The sequence below is a fragment of the Poecile atricapillus genome, chromosome 2 (genome assembly GCF_030490865.1).
Source record: "Poecile atricapillus isolate bPoeAtr1 chromosome 2, bPoeAtr1.hap1, whole genome shotgun sequence".
In the NCBI taxonomy this organism is placed as follows: Eukaryota; Metazoa; Chordata; class Aves; order Passeriformes; family Paridae; genus Poecile; species Poecile atricapillus.
In genome coordinates this window covers 62,138,628-62,152,955 of record NC_081250.1, presented here as the reverse complement: position 1 = coordinate 62,152,955, position 14,328 = coordinate 62,138,628, and the positions used below count along the sequence as shown (strand labels likewise).

The window sequence follows — 14,328 nt, the reverse complement described above, 5'->3', positions numbered from 1 at the left end:
AGCTTTCTCACTCACCCTGCAGGAGAGCTTTTTCGCTCTGTGAATAATTTCCCCGTTGTTATCCATGACTTCCAGACTCCCACTCTCACTGGAGTTCTCAGATGAGTCATCTCCTTCTACCACACGTTCTGGGACAGACCCAGTGACACGCATGACTTCAATATGCAGCCGCCCTGCAACCTGAAGGCAATTACACAGAGGACATACATGGCCACTTGAAAAACACTTATTCACTGGGGAACAAGACAGCAGGCACCATTTGCTTGCTAAAGCCCCGGTGCACAGGGATCCTCTGAGCTCAGTGAGCCCTGCAGGAGCACCCAGCATGCTCAGCCCAGTCCTACCTCGCCCTGCTGGCTGATGATGGGCACGGCGTACTGCAGCTTCACGTCGTAGAAAAGGCACTCCAGAAACACATTGGCGACGCCGATCAAGTTGTGGTTCTCCTGTGCTTCATAGAAAGGATCTCCCCTCTTGCCAATCAGTTTCCTTATCTGTTTTAGAGATAATGAAAGAGATGCCACAAAACCACCAGTGTGGGAACAGGAGATAAAATAACCTCATAGTATTAAAAGATTGTGGCACAAAAATGACTTCACTAACCATTTTTGTTCCTTCCTGTTACACAGGCAGAAAGAGACCAGAATCGTTTTACAAATTTGACATGAAATCTTTGAGATGAGACATTATACAATCCTTTCTTTACTAAGGGATATAATAATATCATGACCTGCATATTTTAGCAATGTCAAGGCAAAGCAGACTTCACCATGAGCAATCACAGTAGCCATTGATTTCAAGATGTTTCATTTTTTCTGCTCTGTTTATAATTCTTAAACGAGAAGTCAAACCATTCTCAGGTTGTGCTGGTCTGGCTGCTGGCTACCACTACAAGGGCAAAGGGAAGGTGCAGGATGACTCCTATTTAAACCATGTTCTTATGACTCCCATAGAGCTGAGATCACACCTGCAGCATTCCCCATACAGCCACAAAGAATTCATGCAGATTCCTAGCACAATATGCACTTCTCAGTGAATCTGTTAGTTCCTCCCCTTCTTCTCTTTTGTCTTCAACACATGCACTTGACCTACATGTTTCTATGTAGCACATAGAACACATGCATTATGGACGGCATAGGTCATGAAAAGAATGATCCTGGCTCAGGCAGACATAATGTATTCAAATATGTGCTATCAGTTCTTACTAAAGTCAGCAGCAAAATCATCGTTGTCTTCAATGGGAACAGATGAAGTGCTTGACCTCCCCTGTGTTATGATTTTAGAGATTCCCATTGTCCCGTCCAAAGCATGTAACAAAGGCACAAGAGTTGTTCAAACATATTTAAGAATGATTCTTGATACAAGTAATTTAGGTGCTTCCTAACAGCCACAAGACAGTAAGATATATTTCTTATGCACTTCTACCTGGATACTTAGATGATGTCTTCTGGAATACCAAATATCACATCTCTTTCCAGTAAACAAGCAAGTTTTTGACAAATCTCAGGCTTATCTGCCAAGGCTAACATGCTACTTAAATTCTTACAAAACACCACTTGGTTTTGATGGAAATACTGATGTAGACTAATATCTTCAATTGATTTCTTCACTGCTTTAAGGCTGGGGAATATACAAATGAAATTAAAGAATATTTCAGAGTTTTAAATCAAGTTTTATCCCACTAGTATGTTCTGCACCTTGAGTGCAGAATTCTAAGAATTCTAAGAAGAATTCTAAGAATTCTAAGGAGAATTCTTGTTAGCTTTGACACTGACTGCAATTTAATAATTTTATTTCTAATGCAGCTTGCTGCTTCCATCAGAGCTGGTTGTCATCTTCATGCCAGGTAAACATATGCTTTTAGTGGCACTGTGAGTCACTACCTCAGCACAATTATATCTGATCTCAGCACACTTACCATCTGAGAACACAAGTGAGATAAGACATACCTGTGTTTTATTATGTATGGGCATTTTGAATATTTAGTATTAGTCATACTGTTTTGTTCTGCGTTTTTGTTTGCTTGTTTTTGTTCTTAAAAATAAAACATAGTACCCTAATCTTTCACATACAAAGTCATTGTACTTGCTCTCTACAACATATTAAAAGGGGTTTAAAGAAAACAAACTCAGTGATCCATTTCAAAAATACATAGATTACCTCAGGAATTTTCTCCTTCCATTCTTGATAGAGGTCTCTCATGTCAATCAATTTGTTCTCTAGTTTCTCGATAGTCCACACTTGAGTACCTTTTCCTTTTCTTCTCACTTGAATTGCAGGCTCGCTTACTATTGCACCCCTCTAAATCAGAAGAAAAAACAATCAGTGTAGGGAAGGTGCAGGTAAGTAGTTTAACTCTTCACTCAAATTGCATTCTTAGAAAGGAATAAAACACAGAACATGCAGCTTCTCTCTGCATGCCAGTCATGCTGCTTCTGTCCTCAGACAGGGCATGGCCTATACACATCTCTGAGGATCCATATCTCTTTATTCTTCTCAAACAATGACCATTCCCACAGGAACATTAACACACTCAATCAAAGCCCTTAAGACAATCATATTATCCTAATTGCTATTACATTTACAGCAGCACTGTAAAACCCTTCAAGACACAAAACTGTAGGAAACTGTAACAAAACTCATTAATTTCTGCAGATAAAACTAAAATGCAGGTTCTGCAGCAACAGAACACAAATGTCTGTTCATCATCTGCATGCACATATGGTGATCAAACACTTGAAAACAGCAAGAGCCATACTTAATGCTCTGTTGCCATTTTTACTTACTTTCAGCATATTAATCAGGTAATACTTCTATTTTGCCTATGCGCAATCTAACAAAAGTAACACTTTATTGGCTCAAGCTGGATGAATGTTATATATGTCTACAAGGTTTAGCCACAAAGCTACATTTCCCAGCATTCTTTGTTACCATTACCTTTTTGTTGGCACTGAGGTTTTCAGCAGGGATCTGAAGTGTTACTTGATAATCTGTTAGCTTACTCATTTCTTCTGCTAAGAAGTTTGCTTCTCTCACCAGAGTATTTGCCTTTACTATTTGCTCTCGTAGTTTAGCCAAGCTCTGTCGAAACAATTCATCCCTGTGGTGCAGTAGGTAACATGAAAAATACACAGAAACCTATTTCTATTATTGGAAATCTGCAAATAGAGGTGCTAACAAAGACTTTTCTGTAGCAAGTTTAAGAGGAAATGCTGAGTAGCACTGTGTCAGTGAACACAAAACACTCCAACAATTTTATTGAGGGAAAGCAGTGATCACATATTAAACAAATTACTGTTGAGGCATGTCTAGTACAGTGATGCCCAAATAAAAGGTCACAGTAATATGGGAGCTGGTACAGTGATAATTTGTTTAAAGCCCTGAGGACATTTTGAATTTTCAAGAAATGAAATAATTGCAGCTGTCTTTGTCTTTAATCTGGAGTCCTGTTCCATAGAATCTACCAGTCCCAACATGTGAGACTTCATCTTGATAAAACCGACTCTTCCTCAGACCATAATGTTAGAACCTGCATTCACTGCAGCCCACAGCTTTGTATCACTCCAAGGGCTTTGCAGTGACCACAGACCTCTCCCCACTTACTCAAGAACACACATTAAAAAATATTAAGAAAAAAAAATCTTAAACCCTATTTACCCAAGGTGTCTTTTAAGCAACAGATGAATGAGCACAGATTAAAGCCTGTGCACTCAGTTTCTGGACAAATTCCAAACAGGTTTCTCAGGCCTGTCTGAGCAAATCTACTCTAATGCAACACCTGGCAAACCTGCTATGACACATACTATACATACACCTGTGTACTAAGATATGCCCTCACCTGGGATTCTCATCTTTAAATTACCTTTTAAAATGCTCATGATTATCCCTCTGAGCAAAGTCCATTCTGCCTTTCTTTGTAATCTCAACAGCACTTACTGAGTTTTATAAAGGTGATGAGACACAAGATCAAACCTTGGATATTTCAGTCACCAGCTCTCTCCTGTATTATGTTTTTAGCCTTTCTATGCGAAGTCCTACTGAAATATGGTACACGTTGAGCACATTCACTTCTCATTTCTACAAAACACCTTAAATTATACACAGCTGTAGGAGGAACAAGGGCCTTCCTATGAATACAGGCAAAGTCTGCCTGCTGCTAACATGCCTCTCAGTCAGCAACAGAATATTTGAGTGGTTGATTTTTCCAAAAAATCCCAAGGAATGGCTAATTCAAACTGCACTCTGACAGCCCCCAGGTTTACCACAACCAAAGTGGTAAACAACCAGCAGTGTTAGCAAGCAGCCCTGAATTTTAGTGCCTTCAACATGACAAAACATGCAGCTTTGTCTCTCTCCCCTACCAAGCCTAGGTTTGCAACAATGGTGGGTTTTATTTGGTCTTAAATAGCTGCTACCCTCAGTGGATTTTTAGTAACTTCCTCCATATCTCCTCCCAGCATTAGATGGAAAATTCCTTTCCCTCTGCCTCTTGTTTCTGCTATCCAGGCTATCAAAATTAAATAAGTAATTCCAGCCCATGCAAGTGGCACATTCCACAGACAGCTATAATTCTGGATTCACACAGCAAATTAAGGTAGTAAAAAATTAATCACAAGAAACTAGTTGATACTGAGAATGCACTACTACACCTACAGCCACTGTAAAACAACTGCCTAACTTGGGAAACTGAAGGCAGCTTTTATCTGTATGTAAGTGCTGTAAGAGCCATTGGATCCAGCTACAGCCAGTCACTTCCCTGATCTGGGACACCAGCATCTGGAAAGCTTTTTGGGAGGCTCTCATACCAATCTTAGCTAGATTCTTGAGAAAGGAATGGCTTAAAACTAAGGCAAACTTACAAGTAAGTCAACCAATTATTATGGGCAGTTCTTAAAACAGTTGTGTTTTTCTGGATTAAAAAAGAAAAAGTTTCTGCAACTTTTAAGGATGCCAGTCTGCTGCAAAGGAGGGAGAAAAATAAACCTAGATTTAATTACACTGTCCCATTTTGGAACTAGAGGTGTGCCACTCAAAAAAACCCCCACAAAACCAAGCTGTACCAGAACCCTTCCAGAAAGAAAAAAAAAATAAAATAAAAGCTTCAGATAGGATTTCTTAGTTCTTACTACATTAAACATATGATAAGCTCCACTAGGGTATTAACTGGAGCAAATACTCATTGAACATGAAATCCTGAAACAAAGCCAGACAAGGAGAAACAAGTGACACTCACTTGTGGTCATTGCAAGTCTCTGGGATTCCCAATGGCAGATAGAGAATATGCTGGACTAAACCCCTGGTCCAGTATACCACCACCCCAACAAATAAAATTTGTTCAAAGTTACAATGGGTTAACTTTATGCCAACAGGATTCAACACCAGGCCAGGTATCATCTGTCCTTCCACAGTCAGCAGAAAGTGGGAATAACCTCTGTGCAATGTGTTCCAGCTGATCTGACAGATACAACAGCCACATGCCCACATTTGATACCTATCAAATTAATTTTGCTGGCTGATCCAGTAGAGCTCAGCTTCATTTGCCACAGCAACAGATAGACAAGCTAAAACTACACCAGTCAAATCACCTGCAATCCAGACTCTTGGAACTTTTGAACATTTTACAGATCCAGTCTTCCCATTCTCCCCAGGATTTCTTGCCCTCTGGCCAGTTGGCTGGTAAACATCCTCTCAGCAACATGTTGCCATGCTTTTACAGCAGAAACCACTCAAAGATTTTTTTTCTGGTTTCTTATTTAAGACAATTCATTTTCCCCTCCTTTTTTCAGGAGCCAAAACCTCTTCTAGAACTAAAAATAAAAATAAAAACTATACCTAAGAGGATCTTCTGGAGGACAGGGAACTGATAAGTTCTTCCAGAAACCTGATTATTCAAATGCAGTGCCATCAAAACACTATGAGACTCCTCATGGATTGCTCCAAAGAGAATCCATTCTCCTCTTTTTTACAATGCAGCAAAGTACAGGCTTCAAGCAGCTCAACGGTTACACAGAGTAAAGCATTCACCCATGAAACTCAGAAGCAAAACTTCTTTTTCAGAGCACAGTTCCTTCTCAGAAACATCTGAAAACTGATGAGAAGTGAAAGCTGACAGAACACTTAGCCTTGATATCACTCCAGATTCTCTTCATTGTGATTACATGGTTATGGTGGTTAATTTTAAGCTCATCAATTACCATTTTCTCTTCTAAGCTCTCAAAGACAGGCAAGTTTTTTGCTACTTCCTTTTCCCTTCTGCTGCATCTTTTTATTAGTACTGCCTCCCCTGCCAGTAAGCCCAGTTCTCTTCTCTGCTACAGCAGTGCAAGAGATACTGAAATTACCAATGATTTCTTGATGGCCTTGCTGTGATCAAAGCAGCTCTGAATAGAAAGGCCTCCAGCTAACACATTTCTCACTCTGTGCACATTTCTGCACTCCATATGCAGCTTTAAGAGAGTCTGCAAATCCCAACCATGACTCCGTGACATTTTACATTCAGTTCCCAATGATTCTGTTTTTAGCTTTTACAGGGGCAAACAATTATTTTAATTAATGTTGAATCATAGAACTACTCCCTACACTTGCCATGAAAAACATTATAGTCATCACTGGTCAACAGTTAGCTATTTGTTTAGCATTTTTCCCAGGCTAAACTGGGCAGAAATTACAAAATAAAATCTTGCACAAAAACTAAACGAAGATCTGTTCTGTTCTATTTCTAACACTCTCAATTGAAAGCTGCAAAACAATCTTGACTATCTTGGTTTACACCCGTATTGTAAATGGATTTCATTTTTTAAGGATGAAGAATAAAGCAAAAATAATTACATGAAAAAGCACTCAAACCCACTACATATAGAAAAAAACACTGAGTGAATAAGGAAGCTTATGTTTTAAAAGAAACAGATTAAATAAATTTACAAGAAACCTGTTAGAACATCTAGGCATTCTTCCTGCTGAATTAGCCTCATGACAGAATACTCACTGGTATTCAGAAAACTTAAATCATCTTGGCTGCTGCCCCTTGAACTTCCCTCCATGGAGCTGGCATCCTTCTCTCCTCAATGACAACAAGAGCAAGCTTCTTCCATTGTCAAAATGCAAACATTCTGCTCACATCTTCCTAGACTGCATTTTAACTGTCCCCACAAACCTCATGATGGTCTTTCACCAGAGCTGCATTCAGGTGCTTGCTATTCCTTTGCAAAGATGCTGATTCACCTCATGGCAAGCCTTTAACTTCCTAAGCAGCTCAACCAGAGCATTTACCTATCTGCACTATTCTTTCCTTCCTTTCATGAACTAAAACAGTTGTTTCTAAATCAAACATTTTATAAGCAGTTTTCAAGTTTAAAATAAAACAAGAAAAACACAAAAAAACCTACAGAAAACTGACCAATAATACTGCTCAAAAAAAGCTAAATTTTTATGTCTTTTGTGGGTTAAATCCTGCACTCATTAAACGTCAGAACTCAGCCCTAAAAAAATGCTAATACTTTGGTGGAAGTGAAAATCTTGTTCTGCACATCAGCTCCACAAAAAGCTTTTACTGATTTTGGATGCAAGGTTCAAGCCCCATCTTTCACCCTCTGTAGTTCTTACTAATTTGTTTGTTTTAACTCCAGTATTCTCACCTCTCCTCTGTCCAGAGATTCACTTTCTGCTGTGCAGCCTGAGCAGTGTAGGAGAGCCTGTCACTGCCATGCTGGTGCTGCCTTTCTGGGGAGAGCTGCTGCCGCAGCAGCTCCAACTCGCGCTCGTACATCACCCGCTGCTCCTCCAGAGCACTCCGCTTCTCCTCCAAGTACTGCTTCTCCAAGATCTGGACCACATTTTGTACTGGGTCTAAAAAGAAGGGAAGGGAAAAAAAGAGAAAAAAAAACCCAGAAAATGTGAGAAAACGTCATTTCAGCATTACAGGATGCTCATTATTTAGTTGGCAACAGCAATCAACATACTCCAGAGTCTGCAAACACAAACTGCACCCCAAAACAAAAGCCAAATTATTAAATATTGCATTAAACAGATAAATCCAAACTAAAGTTAAAAAATCAAATGGCATGCAAAAGGCTACAACAATAGTTAAGACCCTTGTCTATTGCATATTAAAGTGCTGTGTAGTTATAATATATTCCAGAATCTCAGTAGGGAAAAAAAATGGATGGAAAAGGAAACAAATTTGTAAGAAAACAAAGCAAAACACAAGGGAAAATGATGTTAACCAGAAGAGGAAACGACTTAAGGAAGTAAAAAGCAATGTACTTTCTCTATTTTGGCAGAGAATGAAACATGTTGGAGAGCTGTAGATGAAAACTGAGACAAACAAATGGTCTGACTGGTCAGACATCACACTACACTAATGTGCTGCACAGCACTGAGGCAGACAAAATATGTCCCAAGGGGCCTTCTGCATTTAGCTTTACCAACCACATTTCACCTCGGTACCAACACAGAACAAATATCCGTTTGGATAGTCTATTCTAGAAAAACTGCTTCTGTCAATCAGCTAGGGATAAATCTGAAGTGCATTCACATTAATGAAAAATTACTCTGTCTGTTCCCAGGATTAGGTCCAATGCCAGCCTGTGCCTCTGAAAGAGCCATTTAATAGAGTAAGCTGTATGTACTACCAATATATATACCCGGCTCATGCACACATCTCTGAAAGCTCAAATATAGCAAAAAAAGTGCTTTGCAAGAGGACCAACCTAGACAGTTGAGTGACAGCACACCACCTAACAGAGTGCTGATTCTGTACACCACAAGAGAAAGGGTGAGGGGTTCCAAAGCTGGAGTGGTGGACTGTTAGGGGAAGCAATACTGAAGCTCTAGGACATGCCAGTATTTTCAAATGCAAAAAAAATCAGCTGTAAAATAACTGTTTGTGATATCTCTTCCATTTCATTATTAAACAAAAAAAGTTTCTGTGACTTTTAAGGATGCCAGAATGTTGCAAAGGAGGGAGAAAAATAAACCTAGATTTAATTACACTGTCCCATTTTGTCACATATCTGTGTGATTTAGTTATAAACCATCTTCTCCTGGCTTTTTGCAAACACTTCTGCAAGTTGCTTCTGTGGCCCTGGCCTTATTTATGGAAGAAATCACTGGCTTCACACAAAGGCATCATAAATACCACAACAATGGCAATTATAAAGCACAAAGTTAAAAATCAGTCGCTATAAATAGAAACCAAATAGCAAATTAGTGATGCATAAAAGTGTCTTAAAATAACTAGAAATATTGCTTTTTAGTACATTACATTCTCAGAAAGAAGTTAGCTATTATTAGCTTTTAAACAGTGCAACAAAAACCCCTAACTGAACCAAGTTCTAAAATTCTGGACTACAATATTATTAATGTTCATCATTAATAATCATTATTAATTAATAATGTTAATTATCACCATCATTATCCTCCAGATAATACCAGAACTACTTTAAAATACATGGGCTTTGCTGCATCATTCCCCAAACCAATTTTAGTTTTATATAAGAATGTCTGAGAAAATCAGGTATTACACAGATGACAGAATGGAAGAAATTAAAATCACTCCATTGTGTCTGTAAATACAGGAAATTAATCTAAGGCTGACTCATTAAGATGAGACTTTCCTAAACTGCTCAAAACCCAGCTATGAGTTCAGGAAGCAGATTCCTTTAATAAAAGTGATGATTTACACCTAGATTTACAGGATCACTACAACCATAGGATCGAATTACACCATGATAAATATTTGGAGCAAGATGCAAGAACCTAGTAGAAAACTTTCCAACTGCAACATAATACTGTAGTGCTTGGGGATAAAAGAAAAAAAGGTGGTTTATGCTTGTCTTGTAATGCAAAAGGTAAATTTACAGTTTTAGAAAACTTTTTAATTTAGCTTTTGAAAGAGTTTACTAAGAAAACCTTAACTCTGTTACAGGAAAAAAGTAAAATATGGTATGAGTTATAAACTATCTAGGTAGAATTTGAAGAAATAAACAGCGTTTTTTTACAATTCAAAAGAACTACAACAGAACTACAATTACAGAACTACAACTACAATTTAATTAAATTAAATTCAAACACCATGTTCTACAATTTTGCATTTCTCATGCAAAGTCAAATAAATTATGGAAGATTCTACCCAATGCCTGCCAAATACACAGCAAATTCCATACAGCATTAAAAATTCCAAGCCCCAATCCTTTACGTATTTATGTGACAAGAGTTCAATGACTCTGAAAAAAAAAAATCATATGCAGTTAATCCCCTGAAAAATCACAGACTACTAACACTGAACAATAAAGATGTCTTTTCTTCATAGGATGAGCAGCATTTACTACCTTGCTACAATGTCATTTAATTCACATCTGTAATCTGTTAATCCAGTCACACTGATGCTGAATAAATTCCCTAAGATTTCTTCCAAGTATATTTGCCTAGGCAAGCAAGAAGAGGGTTATGACACAGGCTGCTTTGCTAAGTTTTATGAAAATCATCTCCCTGAGCTGTAACAGTTTTGTTTGCTAAAATGAGAAGCTGCCTAACCTAATCACACTGTTTACTTAACCACTGCACAGTATACAAGAATAAAGTAAACTTCTTTGATGCATTCTGTGTTTGACCAGCATCACAAATTATCAGTACAAAGCTGATCTGACAGAATCCCACAAAGAAAGTTAACATGCTGAAGGAAGGAAAGGATCTGGATGTTTTCTTTACAGCAGTTTTCAAAGTTACACATTTTCCTCAGAGGTTCTTTGGAGCCAGATGGAGTCTGTGACACTGTTGTACCGGTTACATGCCATAAAAACAAATGTGCTTGCACCCTGGAGAAGTCAGGATATTTATTTAAAGAGGATTATAATTCTCAAACAAATCCAGGGGGGAATCCAAAAACCAAAACAAAGGAAAACCAAACCCTCTTGCTTTGGACTGTATCTATACAAGATTATAAAATAATTATCTAATAAAATTTTTAAAATACCTCTTCATTTCCCTCTTAGGACTTCTCCAGAGAATATGTATAATAGAATTAACAGTGTTCAGTCATTTAGTTATTTCTTCTTCCTTACCCATATCTATTTTTAATTTTAAGGAAGAATAATCAAATGGTACTGTAACAGCGCTGCTTTACCTCTTACACAACAAACTGGAAGCCTGTCTGAGAAAAGGTACCTTAGCTAAACCATTGAGAAAGTGCTGCTAAGTTCTGTTAGTGCTGCTAAGTTATCTAACTTCAGATCAAAAGACCAGGCTATGATCCTCACACTCACTTGTTTTGTCAGCATTTTATTGTCACTAACTACTCCACTTTAGTTAAGCAACACTGATGTGGGAGCGAGCAGAAGCAGCAGAAATTTGGATGTGACCCTTCTGAAACAGTGTGACGTGTATCACTGCAAACATTTGCTCTGCAGTAGGGAAGAAAGAGCTTTAAGGAATAGCAAGGTCTGAACTGCCCTCAGCAAAGACACAGAAAGCAACCAACCAAAACAAAAACTGGCCTGGACCACAATCAGAAAAGCTTACTGAACTAAAATGTAAAAGACACGTGGAATGTTGTGAAGAATTGTTTCAATCAGCTGGATAACAACACATGAGAACCAAAAAATGTGACCCTTGTTCGAAGAACACTGACTCATTATAGACTGATACACTTTGGTCAAATCTCCAGTTAGTAACAAGCAGACCAAGCATCAATTAATGCTTTCAGACTTTTCCAGCAGCCTCATGCACAAGCCAATTGAGTTCAAAACCTTTGTCCCAGTTTTGACACAGATATGGGATGGTTTGAGGCCTTAAAACGGGCAACAGAATCTTCACAAGGGATGACAACACTGAAGACCACCAGGATGGTAGATTCATCTGAAATTCATCTCTTGGTATGAGTGAACCGTAATGAGAATATTTCTGTTATCAAATAGCAATTTCATATCAATTTAAGTGATCTGTAACTCACATAAGCGATCTCATTAAAAATTAAACTAAAAATCCTGCAAAGTATTGCTGCATTGAACATATGAAACCGTCATGCTGTACTCAATGGCAAAACAGACAAAGTAAAAGAATAAGAGAAGATGAAATAAAAAGTAAATGCTGTATTTCAATAAGCAAACCACAGCAAACAATGGAAATACTGTGAAGAAAGGAGAACAGAAAGCAATGAAACACCATCTACTGTGTCTTCTTGGTCAGGGACCAAACCCCAAGGTATTTGCCTCTGATTTTGTGTATTAAAACACCTGAACAAAGTAGTTTACCAAGTTTTTCAGCATTTCTTTATACTGTGTTGTATCAAGTGTACTATGACCTGACTTCTGAAAATCATGAAAAAGCCCCATTGTTTCATATACACCATACCATTATTTTATGTATATTATACCTTATTGTGTTGTTCCAAAAAAGCATCATAATTTGTTTTAATAAAGATGATGTGAAATATTGAGAGTGATCAAGTGTTGAAAAACAAGCTGGTATTTGCCTATTGTTTTTTTATAATTTTGATTATTTTTTAATAAGGTTAAAATGGTGTCAGTAACATTTGATACAAAAAGTAGGATGAAACTAACTGAGCCATATATGGTACACCCCTTTTTTCTACAGTAATTCTCAAAAACAAGAACTTAGTAAACTTGGATGTTAATTTGACAGGCATGTGGTTACAAGTCAGCTTCACTATAAAAGAAAGCAGAGGTACATAAATAAATAGATACATAATAAATAAATAGATAAAATTGTGTCAGGGCATAAACCAACCACTAATTTGTGTATGTATTTATACCTAGGTGCACATATTTTGCACACACTTAACATTTTTTCTGTAAAATATCTTATCCTGAAAATCCTCCAAAGCCCTCTGGAACATGTGTATTGCTTGTTTTACCTAGAAATTAAGTTTCAGGCTGAATTTTTTAGACAATCCAAAAGAACATTTTTATCTGTCAGTTGCCTTACCATTACTATTCAGTGTCTTCATAATGACTTCCATTTGTGCAAACTCATAGTTGTAGTCTGGTTCTGAAGAAGCTTCACTAGCTGCATCCAGATCATGCTCTCCTAAGGAAGTTTCTTTCTCAAGGTCTTTCAGCCAATCTCGACGTTTCCTCTTTGGTAAATTGATTCTGAGTAAAAACAGAAATTCAGTTTATAAAAAAAAAATATCTGGAACAATGATAAGAAAATAAATTGGCTGAATGTAAAGTGGGTGGAATATAAAGATCAACTATTACCTAAAAAAGTGGTTGTTTCCCCATAATATTCTATCTCCATGCCATAACTGAGTGGCAGAACATACCAGTGCACCATTTACACAGGATCTGAAAGAAAAAAAAAAGACAACTCCAGTGAAATCCTGAAAAAAAAAAGATTGAAGAATTGCTGTTTCTCCCATCTACTGACAGTCATTTGTATCATATGGTAACAAACCAGCGAGGTTCTCATGAAAGGATCAATGGGAAAGCTACTGGTCTGATTTCGGTAGTCAGAATTAGCACCTTTCCCCTCTGCCTTTGGCTGGTACAACTCTCTTCAGTAAACATACAGACAGGGTTGATTTTGGTTGCAAAGTTTTCTCTAAATGCCTGTTTCTCAAACTGGGTCACTGCCTGTTTCTTATAAACTTATAAAGTCCAAACTTAAATGTATGTAAATCCTACTGATAGAGCTCTCCAAAATACAGCTTAGTCAACACTGAGTTGTAAAACATGCTGTTAACATATTCAGCATTCAAGCATAAGAAAAGATTCTTAGATCCAAGTTTTGTTCTTTCAACAAATGGAGTCTCTATTATTTACAAGGGTCTATTTTTGTGAACATCTGGTATACTGCTGTATTTCTTTGTACGTTTCTTTGTATTTAAGTTTCAATCACAAAATGGGAAAAATTTAGCTGTTGAACTTTTGCATGTGTGAGTCACAAAGCAGAGCATTTTATTTGAAAGGGGAAAAAAACTTCAGTAAAATGAAAAAGGCCTTTTCAGATGCAGCATTCTCATTTCAGCTCTCTCATGTAAGTCAACACAAACATAAAAGCATTAATTTTAGATCAGATCTTTAAACTTTTTTCAATGAATTTCTGGTAGCTAAATTTCTGTTGATACAAGTATCTTAAGAACAGTTACTTAAGCCATGAGTAGAAAAAAAAAATATGTTTTTTCCATTGACATGTGCCCTTGTTCCTGCCAGTCAAAATGACTGACTTCTAGTAAGTAACTATCACCACAAGCCTGAATCCCATCTGTTTGTGCTGTAGGCTGCAGAAATAAAATACAAATGCATTTTACTAAAGTAAGAATGAAAGAAATCAGATTTTTTTATGTATCTCTCAAACTTTAGTTTCTCA

General features: G+C 37.4%; 1 protein-coding gene across 5 annotated transcripts in view; it reads right to left on the bottom strand.

The window, feature by feature from the left end:
• Positions 1-14,328, bottom strand: part of KIF13A (kinesin family member 13A) — a 104,860-nt gene that overhangs the window by 21,767 nt on the left and 68,765 nt on the right. For 3 of the 5 annotated variants that reach the window (XM_058832504.1, XM_058832503.1, XM_058832505.1), the window contains exons 15-21: positions 13,218-13,304; positions 12,943-13,109; positions 7,635-7,845; positions 2,938-3,100; positions 2,161-2,301; positions 345-494; positions 16-180 (exon numbers count right to left, since the gene is read on the bottom strand). In XM_058832504.1, coding sequence (XP_058688487.1) covers positions 16-180; positions 345-494; positions 2,161-2,301; positions 2,938-3,100; positions 7,635-7,845; positions 12,943-13,109; positions 13,218-13,304 — 1,084 coding nt within the window. Of the gene's footprint in view, positions 1-15; positions 181-344; positions 495-2,160; positions 2,302-2,937; positions 3,101-7,634; positions 7,846-11,744; positions 11,868-12,942; positions 13,110-13,217; positions 13,305-14,328 lie in introns of all 5 variants that reach the window. The other 2 variants (XM_058832501.1, XM_058832502.1) reach the window with 1 other exon arrangement.